This window comes from Crinia signifera, chromosome 1 (genome assembly GCF_055691185.1).
Source record: "Crinia signifera chromosome 1, ASM5569118v1, whole genome shotgun sequence".
NCBI classification, from domain to species: Eukaryota; Metazoa; Chordata; class Amphibia; order Anura; family Myobatrachidae; genus Crinia; species Crinia signifera.
This window is the reverse complement of record NC_139217.1, coordinates 215,009,715-215,032,987: the sequence shown is the minus strand read 5'-3', so window position 1 is coordinate 215,032,987 and position 23,273 is coordinate 215,009,715. Positions and strand designations below refer to the sequence as shown.

Sequence of the window (23,273 nt, the reverse complement as noted above, 5' to 3'; positions counted from 1 at the left end):
TCTCATGCAATTTTTCGGGAGGTGCAATGCAATGCAATCCCCTAGGGCCAACAGAGCAGTGAATAAGTTACATTAAAAAATCGCATCGCATGGCACTATAATGGCCCATGAGATGCAATGCAATGCGATTTTGTTACAGAGAATAGCCCTGTACGCTTATAGCGTAATGGACGCCCTGCTAGGAAACAAGTACCGGAAAGGCAAATCACCCTGAACAGCCACAGATGTACTGCCACACCTTGTATTAAAGTGCCCCCCCCCCGCTGTGCCATTACCCTGATGGCTCTTACAAAAAGTATAGGTATCCATCCACCTGTATTTTTGTAACCAGGACCGGTCCAAGAGTCCGTTGATGGTTTTCAAAATGTAGAGGGACCCCAGTTCTTTTGTCCCCTGAAACTAGGACTGCCATTTTTATTTAAAATGTTACACTTTTTATTCTTTTTTACACAGAGAAGCATGCATGGATCTCACTGCTTGAGCTGAATTCACAGCCATATTCAGCCATATCAATGATTGAAAATAGATGATTTGATCGAACTCTATGGCCATATGTGGCTAAATTTTATCAATGGTCTATTCATCCATAATGCCGTATGTAAAAACAGCAACTCTGCCAAATTTGTCCCTTTGTAAATATGCCAACTGCCAGGTCCCGGCCATACCTGTGGATGGAAATTAAACTTACTCAGTCCTCCGGTGAAGATCTTGTCCTCTTGGTTCCATGTAGCATCCAGGACAGGTCAGGTTAAAAAAAAAAAACTCGGCTTCTGAGGGTGTCCGCAGGAGCCACAGTTTTCCACTACTCTCATTCAAGTGGTACAAATCTAGTTTATTTACCTGTCCTAGATGCTATATGGAATCAAGAGGATGCGATCTTCACCGGAGGACTTGGTAGGTATACTGTAATTTCCTTCCACCCATGGCATCTATTGGAGAAGGGGACAGACTGGTGTTGGAACAATAGGTGAGTATCATGTGTGAATGATTGTAGTGTGTAATAAACTTTTACTTCTCTATGTGTATATTATTTAACTATTTGTTATGTTGTAGAACTACAAGACCCAGAGGGGACATTAATGCCCTTCATGCTGGGGCTTGTGGTTCTCCAAGTCCCTGCATGCTGTGCAGGCTTGATGGGACTTGTAGTTCCACAACATACCACAATAGTTTAACTTCTTATTTTACACCAAATCCATCAGGCCGGTGCCCACCATCCTGGGGCACTTGGGACAACTCTGGGCTTCAGCCCGTGCTGGGTTCCCCACTCCCCCAGGGTCCCAACCCAGGCTGATCAGTCAGGGAGTTAATGCTTTGGCCAGCATTTCCCAAATGGCTGTTTGGGCCCAGTGCTGGTTCTCAAAATATGGGAGACCCCTACTCATTTTGTCCCCTGTATTTTGGGAACCAGGATGGGCCCTTGAGTCTGGTGCTGGTTATAGCCATGGGAGGGAGAGGAACCTCACGCCATTTTTTAAAATTATTTATTTATTTTTTCATTTTGACACACTGAAGCCTGCACGGATCTGACTGTTCCGTGCTGGCTGACGATTTGTTTTGGCAACTAAATATATGGCTGCCAAATATGAATATGAATGAATATGGCAGTCTGCGCCAACGGAAAATAAGTATCCCGTAAATAGGCCGATAAGTAAATCTGCCCTATTTATGAGTCATATTTTCCAAGCCCTATTCATATTTATTAGTAAATTTCCCCGTATATATATATATATATATATATATATATATATATAGATAGATAGATAGATAGATAGATAGATAGATAGATAGGGCAAGAATCCGGCACTCCCAACAATCCGGCACTGCTTAGGTCTGACGTTTCGGTAATTTTATTACCTTTCTCAAAGTCTTTGAGAAAGGTAATAAAATTACCGAAACGTCAGACCTAAGCAGTTGTCGGTCTGCAATCATTTCTTGTGAGAAACCCGTTCGAGTGCCGCCCCGTTGTATCGTATACTTACCTGGCTATATATATATATATATATATATATATATATATATATATATATATATATGATGTAAACTGTGGTATTAGCGCAAAATTAGATCTCCCTCTAAATGTCACTTAATTATAAGTCCAAAATTGCCACTGTCTGTACTCTATAAGTGTACACTTTCAACGCACTCTCCCTCCACTTTAGGGCAACAGCACTTCTCCAATGGGTTTCTTTTCATGAAACACCCTTTCATCAGTAATCTAAAAAACAAAAATGAGATATGCGCCTCCTAGTGCAGTATGTATATATTCATACAACTCCCTCCACCACGTAGAGAGACAACAACACCCCAATAATTCAAGGAGTACCGTTATTGGTGGTGATCCACCACCGTTTGTTGTGCGATTCAATATGAGTATCCAGCGTCTATCCGGAACACTTCTTCTTAGTACTAAGATAGTTCTCTTACCGGAAATATATATGAGGAATAAGAGCAACAAAAAAGGAAACAATAGTGTAATAAATTTACACAATTTTATTCCCACCACACAAAAATAAAATATCCGTACAGTATAAAAATTATTTTTCGCTTATCTGATAACGATGAAGTCAGTTCATCACCACACGATAGAAACAGTCACCTCTGACAGTGTCCTCCTGCAGTAGGAGGTTTTCCAACATACTTCATGTTGCCCCATCGATGATTATGTGTACTTTGCTGACTCATGCTCCTTGATAAAGGTCCGCCTATATTAGACCGAAACGTCGGAGTATCATTGAGCACAATATATTGTACCAACTTATTGGATGACTAATAAATCAAAATACTTGGATTACAACAAGTTTATGACTTTACTTAGGAGAGTGCCTATTTTCTCCCCGGAGAAACCCTTGGATTATATATATATATATATATATATATATATATATATATATTTATTTATTTAGCTTTAAATATTCTTTTCAAGGACACATTGATAAGGGTCTTGGCCCATCCATATTCGGGCTATATCGATGCAGGTCAAGGTAAGGAGGTTATTGACATTTTGTTTATTGAAAAAGAGAGTCAAGATTAACACATCCTGTGACTGATAGAGGGGTATTTTTAGTTGCCTAACTCAAGTCACTTGCAACTTATCGATCTTAGGAGTTCAATTTAAAGCTATATAGTAATTTGGGCAATGAGAAATTTGGACAAGATATTTAAATTGAGTACACCATTTCAGGGAAAGACCTCCAACTGAATGTGGGAGGTTTTAAAGTAGACAGAAGGAGTGAAAACACTACTGATTTTTACCACTTAGTAAGGATGCCAGAATAGAAGCCAAAATCTTTCACTAGATCATGGAGTGCACAGCATATCAGATAAATATAAAATCATATGATCAGGTATAAGCGCATTTTTTCCTCACCTCCAGCAACAAGAAACCTCTTTATATCAGTACAGTTTGGGATTTTACAGGCTAATTGCTCTATCAAGAGTGCAAAAAACAAAGTATGGGGCCCCTGTGTCTGGTCCCTCTTTCCAACGGAAAGGAAACCATTGTGAAACAGTGCAAAGTTCCCCTCCCCCTGTGATGCTGCAGGATCTATGCTCCGCCTGCCAGGAGCGATGCAGGCAGGCTGTCAACCAGGGAACATTTGATTGGAGCAGTCATACTGGGCTTCACCCTTAAAGGGCGTGCTGGAGCTGGCCCGATCTGCAGAGCAGACTGAAGCTGTCTGACAGCGGTGGGCTTCCCGGCTGTCTAAAGAGTGGGTCTGCAGCAGCTGCATTGAAATAGTGTGACAGCGTGCGGATGTTTGAAATGTCTGTGACTGTTTGAAATATCGCGCCAGGTCTCCAGCCAATAGGAGCTTGTGGCGCGGCAGCCAATCAAGAGCCATTACTGCCACTCCTGATTGGCTGCTAGCTCCTATTGGCAAGCAGCGCACTGTCTCTAGGTCTGGAGTGACCTAGAGAGTAGGGTATAGTTGGGTCTGTAATGTAGTGAAGGTGACAGATGAGAGACAAGCCTTTGCTGCTATGATCGAAAGGGAAGGGTTGAGAAGCCAGCACTGCTGTACGCTGACAGGAAGGAGGAGGGGTGAGAAGCCAGTGCTGCTTTGACTGGGAGGAAGACAAATTGTTGTTACCCTTAATTAACCCCACATGCACACTTGGGGTGCAGAAGGCACTGTAGCACACATGTGCTCCTAGAGCTGTGGCAACACGCTACACCTCTGACAGGACATCCTAGAGATACAGGCACTCTACAGAGTCAAATACACAGGCAGCATCTAAGAACGCCCAATTGCATCATCCATCCCCCACTTGCCAACTGAATATAAGTAAATAAGCATCTACTTTAAGATTTAAAGCAGTAAACCTGCCTGTCATAAAACTAGTGTGATCCGAGTGCACCAATTTAAGCACCACACTATTAAGACAGATAGCCAATAACTTAGCCAATATTTGTATGTCAGTATACAGTAACAAGCTAGGACTATATGAATTAGGGGAGAAAGGATACTTACCTGGTTTTGGTATAAAGACAATAAGGGTCTCAGCCATAGAAGGGGGAAGAGTGCCAGCCTCCATCAGAGAATTATAATTTGATGTAAGTTTTGTGGCATTAAAATCTAAAAAATCTAAAGTTCAACAGGAAGACCATCTACACCCAGAGCTTTATTATTTGGAAAAGATTTAATAACATTTTCAACCTTGTCTAGGTTAATGGGGCATCTAAGAATTGATGAGAGTCGGTACATAGCACAGGTACAGTAATCCCATCTAAATACACAAAAGGTACCAGAAGGTAATATTGTATTCTAGATCTATAGACATTTCAGAAACCGGCATACACCGGCAACAAAAGCTATAGAAAGTGTACCCTCTCATATCATACCATCAGTATTATTTATACTATGCACAGTAATGGACAACAACTCCTCTCTCCCAAGTAAGCCATAAATGTGCCTGAGCGATCACCTTGAAGTTAAAGCCCAGCACAATAATAAAAATTATCAAGGAGCACATCAGTCCATTGCTTATGCACCACCAACCACTCCACCCTGTCTGCCACCAGGCCACTTGTCACATAACCTGGCTCAAGGTCCACACTTTGTCTCTCAAGGTCCTCCTCTGACTGTGGAAAACCTTTAGTTGGGCCATGCTAGAAATAAGAGAGCCAAGTCTTAAAAGTATCCCATACCAAAAGGTATCCCATTCTAGTTGGGTTATCAACAAAGAAGTCTTTCTAAAGAACTAGAAGATTGGAAGCAACACCCATATGTGACAACCAAAAGGGGCCATGTTCTCTAAGCTTCAAAAGTGATAAAATTGAGAGTGATAAACAGCCAGCAAATCAGCTCCTGTCTGACATTTTTCCAACACAGTCTGTGACATGGCAGGTAGGAGCTGATTGGCTGGCTGCTCATCACTCTTCATTTTATCACTTTTGAAGCTTAGAGAATCTGGCCCTAAATCTCCAAAAGGTTGTTTCCTTTGGTGTATCAAAGGTGAGGTACAATAGTATAGGGGAGTGGTCCAAGATTCCATGGGTCAGATATTCTACATTACTGAGGGAAGCAGGGGGTTGGGAAATCAGATCCATGTCTATTCTAGAAAACACACCATGGGCCAGATGCACTAAGCTTAAAAAGTTATACAATGGAGAGTGATAAACAACCAACCAATCAGCTCCTGCCTGACATCTTTCAAACACAGTCTGTGACATGGCAGGTTGGAGCTGATTGGCTGGCTGTTTATCACTCTCTATTTTATCACTTTTGAAGCTTAGTGCATCTGACCCCATATGAACTTAAAAAACAGAAGTAACAGCGGTACTTGTTTCCTAGCACGGCCACAACGATCTTGATCTGGGGCATCGCAGGTAAAAAAATTGCATCGGTCGCATCGCATGCGGGCTAAAAAATCGCATGCGATGCGACCGACGCGATGCCCGCGATTTCCCATAGGGAACAATGTAAATTGCCTCAATTTAACCAAATAAACAAAGGGAACAATGTTAAATGGGCCAGAGACCCCAAAAACCCCCCCTGACCAGTGAAATGGCCCCCCAAAAATACTTAACGCCACCCCACGATCAACGTGAACCCGAAGCGTGGCGAGCGCAGCGAGCCCGCGAGGGGCGGCGGTACGCGTCCTCCGACCTTTTCATACCCCCACTATCCACGTCAGCGTGGAGTTGAGAATAGATTAGTGTGGCGAGCGCAGCGAGCCACCGAGCCCGAAGCGTGGCGAGCGCAGCGAGCCCCGCGAGGAGACGCGGATACCTTCACAGGTAAACGCGTCCCTTTGCGGGCTTCACAGGTATCCGCGTGCGCTCGCCACGCTTCGGGCTCGGTGGCTCGCTCCGCTCGCCACACTAATCTATTCTCAACTCCACGCCGACGTGGATAGTGGGGGTATGAAAAGGTCGGAGGACGCGTACCGCCGCCCCTCGCGGGCTCGCTGCGCTCGCCACGCTTCGGGTTCATGTTGATCGTGGGGTGGCGTTAACTATTTTGGGGGGGCCATTTCACTGGTCAGGGTTTTTTTTGGGGGTCTCTGGCCCATTTAACATTGTTCCCTATGTTTATTTGGGTAAATTGAGGCATTTTACATTGTTCCCTATGGGAAATCGCGGGCATCGCGTCGGTACCATCTTATGCTTATTTTGGCCGCATACGATGCGACCAACGCGATTTTGACTTTTTCAATGCAATTCAATGGGAAATCGCGGGCATCGCGTCGGTCGCATCGCAGACCATTAAAAATTACCCGCGATGCCCGCGATTGTGGCCGTGCTAGGAAACAAGTACCGTAACAGCTAACAGAGGGGGGTAGTAAGTGCCATAATTCAACAAGGCCCAATTCAGAAACCAAATATGTAAAGGCAGTATTTCTACCCTGCACACATTGGAAGACTGGTCTCCATATTACCAAACAGTTATAGATTACAGCTTTAAAATTCCCAATGCATATGACAGGCACAGAGTCCTGCATAAAGGCACATGCATTAACAAGAATTCCAGAAAAAACTTTGCAGTACATCCCATTGGACCTTGTGACAAGCAAAGCACATTTTCCTATTAAATAATACAGACAAGCCTCTAGCATTGGAGCTAAAGCCTTTATCACTTATTAAGGCTTAATACATTTGGACCATGGTGCTTTAGCATGTTAATACTGTTGGAGACTAGAGCGCTCTTCACTTGGTCTACTGTGTCCTCTAGACAGCACTGAGCATGCTCTAGTGAGTCCACTATTGTTAGGTCTGTGCAGTAAGGAACCTGATGACTCAGCTTCTTCCTCTACTGTCTGAGAGAGAAGTGTGACGCTGCTGAGTAGTAACACTGCAGAGCAGAACCTGGGTCAACCTCACTGCCGCTTATACCCGAGAGTATCAGACTGCATGGCCGTGCAGTCTGCCACCACGTGAGCGTGGGTCACTGTCGTACATCCGGATCATTATGCTTAACACAAGCTGCTGCATAGTCATTGTGCCATATTTAATGCAGCCGGCGAGGGGGATAAACGTCGAGCATCGCCAAAGACAAGTCACCCTCGCCGTTTAACCCTCCACTGGCCGTTCACCCTATTCATCGATCCAGGGGAACCTTCGCTGGCGAGGATTCCCCCAAACAGCGAGGTTCATGGCTAATGCAGGAAGCCGGCTCCATTTAGCCACGATCCTCGCTGTTTTGGTGGCCGCACACGTCGTTTCCACCTCGCTGCAAAAACCCAGTGAGGTGGAAATGGCGGGTGCAGGGGGATCAGTTGAATACTGACCCGCGAGCTGTGGCAGCAAGCAATCAGCACTGCTCACCGTCACAGCTTGCAAAAGAGCATTGAATACTGCCCACTGTCTCTGCCTTGCTGTGTACAGTATGAGCGGATCCTCCTGCTGCTGCAGAACCTGTTGTATCTTCTACTACTATAATCTTCTGAATACTTACAGAATACTTAACGCAGATCACAAATATTCATCTGCATGCTGGACCATCCAGAATGTCCATTTGATGCAATATTTGAAAAGTTAAAAATGATTGTATAGGGAAATGTATAGCACATTTATCGGGTGATATGCAAATGACTGTAGATATCTCTAATACCCTTTCACATCGCACCTCGGAATTTGACCTGGGTTATAAGTAGGATTAAACACGAGCCCCTCTCTGTATAATGGGCAACCTGTGTTTAATGTGAAAGCGCCGAATCCGGGAGCATGATCCCAGGTCCGACCCAGCTTTATGATGTGAAAGGGCTAATAGAAACATAAGTGTAAATTTACTAAAATGTGAGTTCTGTTGAAGATGAGATGTTGCCCATAGCAGCCTATCCGATTCTTTTATCTTCTAGAAGGTACTAAGTAACTAAGAAGTATAATCTGATTGGTTGCTATGGGCAACATCCCATCTTCAATAGAACTCCCATCTTAGTAAATTTACCACATTGTTTTTTTACTGGACCACTTGACCCATCAAGCCTGCCCATATGCACAAACTTATCTAAACACTTGTGTCATTTTATTGGGAGCCAAGTAACCTGTCAGTATATTTTTGGCTTGTGAAACCAGAGTGCCCCAAGGAAACCTGCACAAGTTTGAGGAAAATATACAAACTCCACACATTTAAGGCCATGGTGGGAGTTGAACCCATGACCTCAGTGCTGTGAGGTGGTAATGCTGACTATTACATTATCTTTACTGTACCGAAGTGTATGATCATCATATCTGTTGGGCTTCAGACTGCCAGGTATCACAGGCATTATATCTGGCCTTGTATGCTGAGCACAAAGCAAGTTCCTGTAAAGTGAAGAAACATCCTGTGCAAGCTGCTTGTATATAAACAAGCAGCATGAGCAGGATGTTTCTTCACTTTACAGGAACTTGTTTTTTTTCTTAAGAATTTTAATATAAGATGTGTCATAATATATGTGCTTTGATATGGTATTAAATAGACAATTATAACAACTGATGTTGGTACTTGTTTCCTATCTGGGCGCCCACTAAGTTAATTGAGCACCATGCTATTCTCCGTAGTGAAATCTGATCGCATCGCATCGTACACATACACGATATTGAACGATGCGATGCGATGCGATCCGATTCGATTTCCCATAGGAAACAATGTTAAATGGCTCAATTTAGCCAAATTATCATAGGAACAATAGTAAATGGGCCAAAAACACCCCTGAACATTGAAATGTCCCCCCAAAAGTAGTTGACGCCACCCCGCCATCAACGTGAACCCGAAGCGTGGCGAGCGCAGCGAGCCCGCGAGGGGCGGCGGTACGCGTCCTCCGACCTTTTCATGCCCTACTATCCACTAGGGCGTGGAGTGAGAATAGAATAGTGTGGCGAGCGCAGCGAGCCACCGAGCCCGAAGCGTGGCGAGCGCAGCGAGCCCCGCGAGGGGACGCGGATACCTTCACAGGTAAACGCGTCCCTTTGCGGGCTTTCCAGGTGTCCGCGTCGCCATGGACACCTGGGTAGCCCGCGAGGGGACGCGTATAACTGTGAAGGTATCCGCGTCCCCTCGCGGGGCTCGCTGCGCTCGCCACGCTTCGGGCTCGGTGGCTCGCTGCGCTCGCCACACTATTCTATTCTCACTCCACGCCCTAGTGGATAGTAGGGCATGAAAAGGTCGGAGGACGCGTACCGCCGCCCCTCGCGGGCTCGCTGCGCTCGCCACGCTTCGGGTTCACGTTGATGGCGGGGTGGCGTCAACTACTTTTGGGGGGACATTTCAATGTTCAGGGGTGTTTTTGGCCCATTTACTATTGTTCCTATGATAATTTGGCTAAATTGAGCCATTTAACATTGTTTCCTATGGGAAATCGGATCGCATCGCATCGCATCGCATCGCATCGTTCAATATCGTGTATGTATACGATGCGATGCGATCCGATTTCAGTACGGTGCCGTACGTAGAAAACCTGGGCGCCCAGATAGGAAACAAGTACCCTGATGTTGTTTGTATGTGCTAACTCAAGGATAACAAGTTGCATCATTGACAATAATGCTGTGGCTGCTTCTACAGTATATTGTCTGACCGTTTCTTATATACAGAGTCCTCCGTGGTTTGGCAGTGGCAGGCATATTAGGGCTTTCAATTCCATAAGTGAAGCAAAAATGAGGATTAATTGTGCAGTACCTTTATACATGCTTAGGGAGCAGCGCATGTGCCTCATCTGGGTATGTTTTGCTCCCTTCCATGCCATAATTTTTCTATTTTTCCTGGTAGGTGTAATGTCCTTGTGGTAGCATCTTTAACCTAAAGCTGGGCCCATGCATTCACAGCATTAGTTGTGATGTCATACATTGGAGTCAACTTTTTAAAATGATTGGGGGGGGGGGGGGCGAGTGCTTACAGATTCGACTCCTATGATACAATCAACCTGAGCACTAGAACTCAGACCCTACTGCTCCCAGCAGAGAGGAGTTAGCCCAGCCGAGGAGGCTGCAGAAGGGCCTCCTCCTCTCTTGAGATACTCCTGTGCTGAGCCCAGGGACTGCGTCTACTGATGCAGATTTTCTTGTCTTACAAGCCTGTACAGCCCTGCCATCGTGACTAACATAAAGGTTACTGAGATGCCCAATGTCTACAGAAGTGATTTGATGGATCACAGGAGTTACAGGAGGCGTGTATTAATACAAGGCACCTCCTGCAGCATTAGCATATTTTTGCATTACTGCTGCATCCAAAGCCACTCTGAACAAATTGATATACTGTGCCAAATGTAATAGGGTGAGAGTTTCAGAAAGTGAGAGATTTTGGGAGAGTTTTCCCCTGTTTTTTTAAAGCAGCAATCAATTACATGGCAAAATCAACCAGGTTTTGCAGTGTAATTGATTGCTGCTTTAAAAAACGGGAAAACTCTCCCAAAATCTCTCACTTTCTGAAACTCTCACCCTATTACATTTGGACCACTGTTTTACCTTATGACTTCATACAGCACACCTCATACTGATTGGTCAGGTAATGTAATGTATGTCTGCCATCCAGGAAATCGCCGCCCCCTTGGCACCCCCCCCCCCGCCGCGTTGATAGCGAATAAGTACTAACATATGCAGCTAGAAAGCTAGAATCGCGGTGTGGTGAGGGAGGCCCCCGTGATACCTGTGATGTGGTCTCCGTCACCTCCTGGGCTCTGTGGCGGTCCCTGGCATCTCATCCTCCCCCCTGCAGCCGGAAGGACAGCCCCGGCTGTGACATGCTGCTGGGGGAGGAGGAGCAGCATGGAGGACGGAGAGGGGGGTAGGAGACTGCGGTGGGCAGCGGGCGGCAATAGAAGCCCATAGGCTTATATAGAGTATCGCCACCCAGAGGTGGTGAAACCCTGCCCTGCGATGACGCGGCAGCCGGAGATTAGTACATTTGAAAATGAGGCATTTTCGTCTTAGTACATCCCACCCATAATATGAATAAAGACAATGCTCCACCTCATCTTCATGTTGATTGGCTTTTTGAAAATAAATAGATAGTGTCTTCAAAAGTACACATGTAGGGTACACACCAGAACGATCATGATCATGAACAGATTGTGAGATGATCATACGATGGTCGCACAATCTGTTGGAGCACATGATCTGCATAAGATCCGATCACGATCTGTACCCAGTGGAAGGAATCCTTTTCAAATCCTGATTGCAGCAGGTAGGATCTGCCTAATGACTAGCGGCGACGCGCATCGGATCGGAATCGGATCTAAAACATGCCCAATTTACATACAGTCGGTCGAGATTGTATTGAATTTGGGGGAATTGAGGCCAAATCTTTCTGGTGTGTACCCAGCAGTACTGTTACTGTGCAAGTTTTCAGCAATATCTCATTTCAGTCTAATTAGTCTTTATACCATACATGCACCTTCCACCATAGCGCTTCCCATTACAGACAATTACAGTAAGCATGAACATGCCAGGAAACAGACATGGCTGATTGCAGACTACTATACTATACCACATCCCCTTACAGACCCAGTAAGAATTGTTATTGCTATACATGTAGTAACATACCAATAATGGGTAAATTGAGAAGTTATGATAAGACAAGTTCATTTGTTATTTTACACATTTTTAATCACTGTTTTTAACTGTTTTTTTCATTGAATAGGAATGTCTCCCTCTGTGAAGAAGTCTGAAATGGACAAATCACCATTTCACAGCCCATCCCCTCAAGACACATCCCCAAGAATCAGTGGCTTCACCCAGCATCACAGGCCGGTCATAGCCGTGCATAGTGGTGAGTGCATAACTGTTGAGAGCAGAGCACACAATAGCAGTATCATTATGAACATCAGGTGTATTATTCTAGATTACAATTTGTTCTCTTTTTATTCTTCAATTATTAATTATATCTTTTTTGTCCTCTCTTATCTATCCCTTTACTAATCCCTCCACACTAATCAGGCCTAGCCCGAAGTCCCCACACATCCACTACTTTACATTTTCCACCTTCCTCCCTCCTCCCCCAAGCTGCCTCCACTTACTTCCAACACACAGCTATCCGCTATCCCCCTCACCTCAACCCTCAGGATCCTCTCAAAGATCTGGTGTCCCTTGCCTGTGACCCTTCCAATCAGCAGCCAGGCCCGGTAAGCATGTTAGGGTTAGTGGATTATAATGATGTGATAGATAAACAGGCGTTATTAGGCAATAAAACAATTATTGCTCTTTAATCTATAGCCTTTTTGTGGTACTGTAATTTACGGCTTTATTCTGAGCAAAAAAACTTGAGCAGCATTCTGAATAAACGTAGTTGGACATGGTATTTATTGTCATAGTAGGAAATAATGTAATTAAAGAGTCTATAAGTATCCTGCCATGTAATATATTAAACAATAATTGGTACTTGTTTCCTAGCACGGCGCCCACGATATTCAGTCGTATGGCATTGTATTCAATTTAAAATTGTATACCATTGTATATGGCATACAATGGCATGCAATGCAATGCGATGCGATTTTAAATTGCATAAGCACCCTAATGGGTTTTTCCAATGTTAAATGGTCCCCCTATACGATTTTTAATTGTATAAGCACCTTAATAGGTGCTTACAATGTTAATTGCACCCCCACGCCACCGCCACTATCAACGCCAACACGAAGCGTGGCGAGCGCAGCGAGCCCACGAGGGGCGGCGGTACGCGTCCTCTGACCTTTTCATACCCCCACTATCCACATCGGCGTGGAGTTGATTTTATATAGTGTGGCGAGCGCAGCGAGCCACCGAGCCCGAAGCGTGGCGAGCCCTGCGAGGGGACGCGCATTACTTCACATGTATTCCACGTCCCCTCGCGGGGCTCGCTGCGCTTGCCACGCTTTGGGCTCAGTGGCCCGCTGCGCTCGCCACACTATATAAATTCAACTCCACGCTGACGTGTATAGTGGGGGTATGAAAAGGTCGGAGGACACGTACCGCCGCCCCTCACTGGGCTCGCTGCGCTCGCCACGCTTCGGGTTGGCGTTGATAGTACGGGTGGTGTGGGGGTGCTTTTAACATTGTAAGCACCTATTCTGGTGCTTATACAATTATTTATCTTATAGGGGGCACATTTAACATTAAAAACACCCATTAGGGTGCTTATACAATTGAAAATCGTATACCATTGTATATGCCATACAATGGCATACAATTCGATGGTATACAATTTAAAATTGTATAACATCGGCTAGCATCGCATCGCATACCATCGTATGCCTTATGGAATGCGATGCGATGGATGCCATGCTAGGAAAAAAGTACCCAATAATTAATATTTGCTGTGGATAATATTTACATTTTGTTGAGTATTCTTTCTTAGTTACTATACCAAATGAGAATTGCCCTATATTGCTATCACTTCTTCTCTCCACTCACTTGCTCTCTCAGCTGAATGGGAACGGCCAGGTGAAGGTTTCCAGTCACTATATCTCTACACAGATGTTGGCCCCTCCTCCTCCTGTCATGACCCGCCTCTCCTTGCCCTCTGATACCAAATCTACTACCGCATCCGATGGTGGTACCTCTTCGCCGACGTCTCCAAGTAAGTGATGACACAAAGGTATTTGTAAAAGTAAAGCAAGTGTTTGATAATTTATGTTCAACTGAATTGAATCCAACTGAATTAACACAGACTGAGTCTCAGATGAAATACACTGTACATTGTCCTGTAGATCAAAGAAGGACATGCCTACAAAATTGGAAATGAATTGGGAATAATCTCTATGACAGATATTACCAAGCTCTACATTGCTAGTGTACAGTAGTGTTACGTTCTGTGGTCTCTGAGTGCTCTTTCCTCAGTGTGACGTCACCCGCTCCCCCCTCCTACATGTAGTTGTTGATAATCTAATCAACATTGAGCTGTATGTACAGGCAAAAAAAAGAATTAAACTGCAGAATCCTTAATCCATGTTAGAGAACATATATCACAATGTTATACAAAATCATTCAGGGCACAGTATTAATTAACCTCATGTCTGTTCAGGACACAGGGGTAGATGTAGGAAAGGAAGATCAGGGGTACTGTATATGCGCTATCCCCACACATTATGTTATCAGTGCTGGGTTCCTGCCTTTTCGGCTTTTATGTATTTTCGAGACTTGCTTTATATTACCTTATGTATTATCAATCGTTATCTTGCTATGTTCTTTGTCATAGCCCTGGCGCTGATCACCAGCTTTTTCTGGTGCTGCGGGTCTCCTGTCCCTTTTTTTTCTCTTCAACCAACTTTAATGTTTCATGTGTTGGCAGACTCCACTGCCAGAGCACAGGGGGTGAGCTTTGGTTCGGTCTCCTAGTCACATCTGCAGAGCTGCGAAGCCCAATGTGGCACGGTAACCCCTGTCCCTGGTGTGGACCCTCCCAGCTTGGCTCCTGGCTGCAGTGTGGCTCTCAGAAGGGATTATTTATTTATTAACATTTTCCGCAGCGCTTTACAGAGAATATTTGAATATTCACATCAGTCCCTGGAGCTTACAATCTATATTCCCTACCACATGTACAAGCACACACATACATTCTAGGGTTAATTTTGTTGGGAGCCAATTAACCTACCTGTATATTTTTGGATTGTGGGAGGAAACCGGAGTACCTGGAGGAAATTCACGCATATACAATATACAAACTCCGCACAATTAGGGCCATGGTGGGAATCAAACCCATGACCTGAGCTCTGTGATGCAGTTATGCTAACCATTGCACCATCTGTAGGGTTAATGAGTTGCTTCCAGCAGCCTGAGTCTATGTCTAAACTATGTTTTCAATATACTTAAAACATATATCATTTTTATGAGGTATAATATTTTAAATATAATCAGTATTTATTGGGTACCATGAGGGAATATCTGCCGGTCATGTCATTTGAAGAAGTACATGTTTTATGCCTCTCCACGATTACTGGACTATGCTTGTAGTAATTTTGTTCATTGTTTTTGCACAATGGATATTATCTAATGTTTTCTTTATTGCATACAATGTCATTAGTTTATTCTTTGTTCATAGCATACTCTGCCCCCAGCACGCCACCCGCCAACCGGCCCTTTGTAGGACTTGGTCCCCGTGACCCTGGGAGCATATATCAGCCACAGGTAAGTAGGGAAATATTCAGTAGGTGTAACTTTAATACCAATGTAGAAATCATCTTTTGCATTTACCCATGTCTGTCATTTGTTTATACTCTTCTGTCAAATAAGTCATTTTGAAGGTTGAACTCATGTACGCCCCTGAATAAAAGATATGCCTAGAGAAGACCATAACTTTAGAAAGTAATTCTTTGTGTAGGTACCCAGATACAATGCAAGCACAGCTATTTCACTGGTATTCAATGTCATCTTTTAAGAAAAAAAAGTATAATACATTTTTATCATATTAACCTATTGAATCATGTTGAATCCAGCACACACAATATGAACATATATGGATTTAATATGTATCCTCAATAAATGTTAAATATATTTCCTAGCACTAGAGTTTGGGGTTTGAATGGCTAGAATAGCATGACAAAGTCCACACTACCTGACAGAATGGTCAATCTATAGTCATATCAGGGGACAAGTCAGTGTCCATGCCATGAAAACAGACAGGAGAGGAATAGCTGCACCAGTGGCAGTTTGTACCTATGGACTGCAGGACTGCAGCTCGCCCAGGTAAAATCCTCAGCTGTGCCTTGAATAAGTGAAGCCATTGATGTCCCATTGGTTGGTGTTCCCTCCCTCCAAGATGACTCTATGGCCCCAGTGCCTGTCATCAGTATACCAAAGCAGCCAATAGAAGATGGGGGCCAGTGCATGCGCAGTACCGAGGATGCTACTGCGCTGGCACCGCAACTACAGTGGGACTGGTGGAAACGGCAGCAGCTGAACTGGCGGCGGCAGGAATCAGCAGTGGCTGCAGAGGAGGGGGGCAATTTTTTGGCCAGCGGTAGCCCCCTCCTATACAGATTTAATAGCCTCCACTGAGCTGCACCAAGGCTTGTCATAAGAGGTGAGGTCACCATCAGCTGTGATCCTGACGCACCTAAAATGGGGCACTGTCATACTTGCCTACTTTTAAAGTCTCCTCTCTGGGAGCAGCCCAGAGAGGGAACAGTTAGCACCACTTCGGGGGGGTGAGGCCTGAAGTAGACGTCATCAAGTCCCGTCCCCAGTACTGCAAATCCCGCAATTTGCGGGTCATTGAGAAGGGGGCAGGACTAAACTGACACGATTCGCATATGTAGTCCAGCCTCCTCCCCAAAAAGCCGCAATTCCCAGTAATTTAACGCTGTGGATGAGGAGATGCAAGGGGTCCAACGGTACCCGGGAGGCTGCGAGGGGGACCCAATTTTCGGAAGGTAACAGCACAGTAACAGGGTAGCAGTACCCTGAAATGACTGTGCCACTTCCAAGGCCCTGTAGGGTGGCAACACTCGCACACTCCTAGTTACAGCTCTCCATAAAGCATCATTAGGTTAGAGCAACCTGGCTTAACAGATAAATGTACTGCATCCGCCGGTTCAGAGCACTGCATTGAATTCAAAGTGCATAAGTGGTTTCATTTACCATGTGAAAAGGATGCAACATGTCACATAATTTTACTCTTTATTAGGGGATACTGTATAAGGAATAGCATACAGGAAATATAAAATATTTGGAAGTAAACCAGAATGTACATAAAGAACCATTTAGCTAAAACATTTACAATTATTATAGTATTTCACCAAAAACTGATTTTAGGAATGTTATATTCATAAACAAAGTATATTATGAGTGATTCAATTTAAAATTTGCCATAGTAGCAACCTGGTCTTGCAAATGTATGCCCTATATAGTAAAATCCACTAGTGCCAACAAATGAAGAAGAAAAAAACAAGTGGGGCGAAATGTAATAGGGGACGATTTTTGGACATGTCCAAAAATCACTCGAAATCGCATGTGCAAAAATCACCATTTTTTGCAGTGAATTTGCATATGTAATGAGATGCAAATTCACTGCAAAAAAGAGCCGGTCCTGGTTTCATAAAATCACAGGAACAAACAAGTTGGGGTTCCTTGGATTTTACAAAACCAGCACCAGGCTCAAGGGCCGGTCCTGGTTCCCAAAATACGGGGGACAAAATGACTAGGGGTCCCCCGTATTTCAAGAACCAGCACCGGGCCCAACCAACCAGCAGGGTAATGCCACAGCCAGGGGGAGACTTTTTATACAAGTCCCCCCAGCCAAAGCATTCACCCTATGACCGGTCAGCATGGGCAGGGGTCCTGGGGGAGTGGGGACCCCCCCAAAGAAGCCCCCCCCCCCCCCTCCAGAACTTACCTGCCAATGCTGAAGCCGGGGCTGTCCTCGATGCCCAGCTGATAATTGGTGTAAAAAGAAAGAAAAACTATTGTATACTGCTGTGAAACTATGAGTCCCAGCAAGCCTGCACCACATGCAGGGACTTGGAGGACCACAAATCCCAGCATGTGGGGCAATAAAGGGCCCGCTCGGACTTGTAGTCCCACAGTAGCACAAATAGTTAAATAAATACACACACACACACTGACAGTAAAACTTTATTTCACACGGAGCCCATTCATCCATACTTACCTATGTTGATAGAAGATCGGTCCCCTTCTCCTGTAGAATCCATAGTGGGGTACCTGTGGATAGAAAACATACTCACCAGACGTCTTCAGGGCTTCTCCGGGCCCTTTATTGCCCCACATGCTGGGACTTGTAGTTCTCCAAGTCCCTGCATGTGGTGCAGGCTTTCTGGGAATCATAGTTCCACAGCAGTATACAATAGTTTTTCTTTCTTTTTAAACCCTTTATCAGCTTGATGCGCACCGCCCAGGGGCATCGAGGACAGCCCCGGGATTCAGCATGGGCAGGTAAGGTCTGGAGGGGGGGACCCCTTCTTTGGGGGGGTCCCCAATCCCCCAGGACCCCTGCCCATGCTGACCGGTCAGGGGGGTGAATGCTTTGGCCGGGGGGACTTGTACAAAAAGTCTCCCCTGGCTGTGGCATTACCCTGCTGGCTGCTTGGGCCCAGTGCTGGTTCTTGAAATACCCCTAGTCATTTTGTCTACCGTATTTTGGGAACCAGGACCGGCCCTTGAGCCTGGTTTTGTAAAATCCAGGGAACCCCAACTTGTTTGTTCCTGTGATTTTATGAAACCAGGACCGGTTCTTTGGGCTGGTTATGCTCAGGAGGGGGACCCCACGCCGTTTTTTTTTCCCGTTTTTTTTTTTTTAAACCCTTTTTTTGGACAGAACCATGCACAGATCACAATGATCTGTGCATGGTTCTGTCAAATTCGCTAGCCAGAACCTGGTCTAATTTTTTGGTGATTTTTGGTAACGTTTACCAAAAATCGCACCCTATTACATATGCGAGTTAGATGCTTTCCAATGGGAAAACATCTGGATGCGAAGTGTGAATAATTATCGCCACTTCAAAATCTGCGATTTCGCGGCAAAAAGTGCACATTTTTACCGTGAATCACACCCTATTATTTTTGGGAAACGTGCGATTTCGGCCGTTTTTTACCAAAAATGTCTTAAAAATCCCACCCTATTACATTTCGCCCGTGATCTTTTTACTTCACATGCATATATCTATGAGCCAATATGGTGACATTCTCTGGGGTGCAAATGTTTGTTGCTTCCTAATGGAAGGAATTCAGTAGATTGGGTAAGACTGTATTACAGTACACTGTAATAGTCCATTATCATATATTAGTTAATGGAAGGTAGTATTGTTAGATTTGTGTAATAGTGCAACAAATTGACATAAGTTACTTGTAAAAAAATATTTCCGGAATGTTTACTATTTAATGTAAATTGAAAAAGATTTCAAATAATAGTACCACCCAGAGGTGTAGCGTGTTGCCACGGCGCCCGCAGCAGGTGTATGCTAAGTTGAAGGGGAACAACAACAAATACTAGGGACAGTATCCAGGGGCTTAACTAGAATTTGTGGGCCTCATAGCTGTCACTCTCATGGAGGGAGAGAGACTGACAGCATAATTGAGAGAGAGAGGGACAGCGGCAGTGAGAGAGAGGGACAGTGAGTCCGAAATAGTGACAGCGTCATGGATAAAGAGAGGGGAGAGAGAGTGACAGCTGCAGGGGGAGAGAGAGGGAGAGAGAGCATCAGAGACAGAAAGAGGGTTGCGTCAGGGGGAGAGAGTGTCTGGGATAGTGACAGTTTCAAGGAGAGAGAGAGTGTCAGGAAGAGTGACGGACAGATAGAAGTGAGAGGGAGTGTGAGGGAGGGAGAGAGCGAAAGGGGGGGGAGCACTAACCTAACCCTGCAGAGGTACCTGATGGGGACTGGCACTTCCCAGCATAATACTCTGCCCCCTTTTCACATGTGATTCATATACTCGGAGAATGTTGGGTACCTGGTCCTCCTTTGCAGCAATCATGCCCCTAAATCTTCTGAGCAGATGGCAGCGCCGACTACTCCCCCACCCCCTTCCCCTGATCAGCAGTAGCACCAGCATCTTATCTATAGCAGGCGCTTGGAGCTGGAGCTCCACCGGCACCATCCTTGCTTCACCCCAGGTACCACCCATAGATAGTATTGTAATACTGACATTTGGTAACCAATATACAGTATAAGGTTTAAAATTTATTGGCATTACAAAGAGAATAACCCTGTGTTTCTTGGTAAAAAATAATCACTTGTGACAAAATTGCTTTTGCTTTAATATATGGCTTTTATTCCTGTTATTTGCATTTTCTAAAAGAAAGGGCTGGAATTCAGAAATCATGAGTGACATCTGTCACTAAATAGAACATCTGCCATTGAAGGTGTTGATTTCAGCAATTCTGTACATCTCACTCTGAAAAGCAATGCAGGCTCTTCAGCAGTCATTTTAAAGCATCCTACAAGTGTAAAAATTGTTGTTTTTCATGCAGTTCACAAATCAAAAGAGTAATTAATCGTGAAGGTTTGCTGGGTGAAACATTTGACCCTTTTCACTCCCTTAGTGACCCATAGTATCCCTGCTTAATGGGTGACTGCACATGTAACTGTGATAGCTTACAGACCACCCGGCAAGTCACATGTTCCAGGTCACCCAGCAGGTGCACAGGCATAGTTGACCGACTCATTTTCGAAGAGCTCAAGGGTGAAGCATTGTGATAGACTTTTGGAAGTTTTGCCACACGAGTGGATCCAGAAGAAAAGAACAGGGGGGCACCATGATAGGTGAAGGGGGATGGTTAGTTGATTCACGCCCTTTGTAGTGTGATGTGGCCTCACTACAAAAGACAGGATAGTGGGTGACAGTGGGACGAAGGGGATGACAAGGATAAGCAATGGGTGAGGAGGAAAGAAAGGGTTACAAGTAGGAGGTGACAGAGAAGAGGTGCTTGATAGCCTGGGTAACAGTGAGTAGCAGTGGGTAATAGGAAGAGCATAACAGTGAGAGGCAGATGGACTAAAGTGGGTGAAAGGAAAAAGCAGAGGGGGAAAGGCAGAGGCTAGCTGTGGTCTTTGACCAAAGGAGTTAAGGGGGTAAATTGGGCTGGAAGGATTCACTTGAATATGAAAGGAAAATATTAGTGATGGAGATAGGCAGAAAAAGAAACAAGGGGCTATAACATAAAAATAAAAGGAGGGGAAAAGAGAAGGGGAAGTTGGTGGGAGGTATAGACAGAGAAAGCAGTGTTTGTGAAAGAGGGGGAAAGGGGGAAGAGAAAGTGAAGGGTTTGAGGAAGGTAGGACAAGAAAGTGAGAGAAAGAGAGGTGGGGGCACTGGCGTATCTAGAAATATGATAATGGGTGGTCCCAGATCCAACTAATCATGCTATAGGGACCCTTGCACTGCAAAAAAGGGGTGTGGCCTCACAAAAGTTGGCATGGCATTACAAAATTGTTAAGGTGCATTACGGTGCGTGGTATAATTGTAATGTTTCATCTATGATGACCCCCAAATCCTTCTCTACAGCAGAATTCCCTATAATAACTCAATTTAGCCTATAAATAGCATGTTCATTTTTGTCCCCATAATGAATTATTTTACATTTATCAAGGTTAAACTGCATTTTACACCTTTCTGCCCACCTTTCCAGTTTATTTAAGTCACTTGTAGTGATTTCAAATCCTCTCCTGAGTTCATTTACAATTTTGTGTCATCCGCAAATATTTTACTCACTACTGAATGTCACTTCCAATATCATTAATGAATATATTAAACAAGGTGGGTCCCAATATTGAACCTTGCGGGACTCCACTTTGGACCTTACCCCAGCTGGAATGTATGCCATTTACCACCACTTTCTGTCACTGATTGTGCAACCAGTTTTTAATCCACTTACAAAGTATATCTCCTAACCCTAAATTACCTAGTGTCATTAATAACCTTTTATGAGGCACCGTGTCAAAATCTTTAGCACACTTTATAATGCCCATTACACATTATTCTGCATGCCATAATGCCCATACACATTATTTCGCAAGCTGTAATGCCTACTACATATTATGTTACGCACCGTAATGCCCATTACACATAAGGCCACACACACCATGATGCCCATTACACATTATGCCACACACCATGATGCCCATTACATATTATGTCACATAAGTGGCGTTTACAATGCTCAATGACAGGGGTTATATGCTTGATGCCGGGTGATTCGAGCTTGATGCAAGGGGCTTCATAATCAATGCCAAGGGGGTCTCATGCCCATAGTCAAGGTGTTTCATGATCATTGCCAAGGGGGATTGCATGTTTGTTTCCACAGGGGAGTAAAATGCTTGTTGCCAAGGGGAACTGAAATGCTCATTGCCAGGGGGAGCTGAAATCCTGCTCGGTGACAGCTAGGCAGGGAGCTGTGCGCTGCCTGGCTGTCAGCAGGACAGTCCGAAAGATCTGCGCTGCTACAGTATTTAGAAATTTCACGCAAAATTTAAAAATAGCCGCAGTGCGGACCTGTCGGACTGTCCTGCTCTGAGTCTGGCAGCCAGGCAGCGCACAGCTTTCTGTCCAGCTGTCCGCGCTTTCTAGATAGGTGGTATGTCTAATGGGTGGTCCAGTGCACCCCCAGACCACCCCTTAGATTCTCCTATGGGTGGGGGATAAATTAAAAGAGGGAGGGAAGTAAAAAGCAATGTTCATAGTAAGGAAGATCCACAGTTTGTCTGTGTGTTCTACTTTGCTCAGTTTAAACCAGGGGTGGGGAACCTTTTTTGTGTCAAGGGCCATTTGTATGGGGAAAATATCCTTCGGGGCCATATGTAAAAATTTATCTTACAAATTGTCCTGCTGCAGCCTTCCCACGCTCCGGCGGCTGCTGCTGAATAGGACTGACAGTCTCCAGCTGCTGTTGATTAAGAGGAATCTCGCGAGAATTACCAACCTCTCGCGAGAATTCCCCTGTACTTTACTCCCGGCAAAGCCGCCGTGCGGGTGGGAGGGCCCAGAGCCGGCCCTAGCCTAAATGATGCCCTAGGCAAGATTTTGGCTGGTGCCCCCTAGCACCGCCACTAGTTCCGCCTCTGACCCTGCTCCCCTTTCCCAGCACCATTAACCCTCATCATAGCAGTCATCATTTTGGTGCTCCTACCCGCAATATTTTGAATAGAAACAGTGCATACATTCGGTGCGCAGCCCAAACAGGGGTGTGTTCTTGCTGGGAAGGGGCATGGCCACCCAATAGTACCCCCAATTCAAATTATGCCACACAGTAGTGCAACTTTATTCACATTATATCATGCGATGGTGTCCCTTATTCAAGTTATATCACACTGTAGTACCACTTTACCTTATATACATTACTCTTCACATTATACCCCTTTCTCTCGGCACCCCTGATAATACCACACAGTAATACCCCTTACACATGACACACATTATTAATGTCCTTATA

At 44.8% G+C, this 23,273-nt stretch overlaps 1 protein-coding gene across 4 annotated transcripts in view; it reads left to right on the top strand.

Annotated features, from left to right (window-relative positions):
- NFIC (nuclear factor I C) overlaps positions 1-23,273 on the top strand; it is a 170,277-nt gene that overhangs the window by 110,279 nt on the left and 36,725 nt on the right. For all 4 annotated transcript variants that reach the window (XM_083179246.1, XM_083179245.1, XM_083179247.1 and 1 more), the window contains 4 exons: positions 12,060-12,188; positions 12,356-12,540; positions 13,817-13,970; positions 15,432-15,517. In XM_083179246.1, coding sequence (XP_083035372.1) covers positions 12,060-12,188; positions 12,356-12,540; positions 13,817-13,970; positions 15,432-15,517 — 554 coding nt within the window. The remainder of the gene's footprint in view (positions 1-12,059; positions 12,189-12,355; positions 12,541-13,816; positions 13,971-15,431; positions 15,518-23,273) is intronic.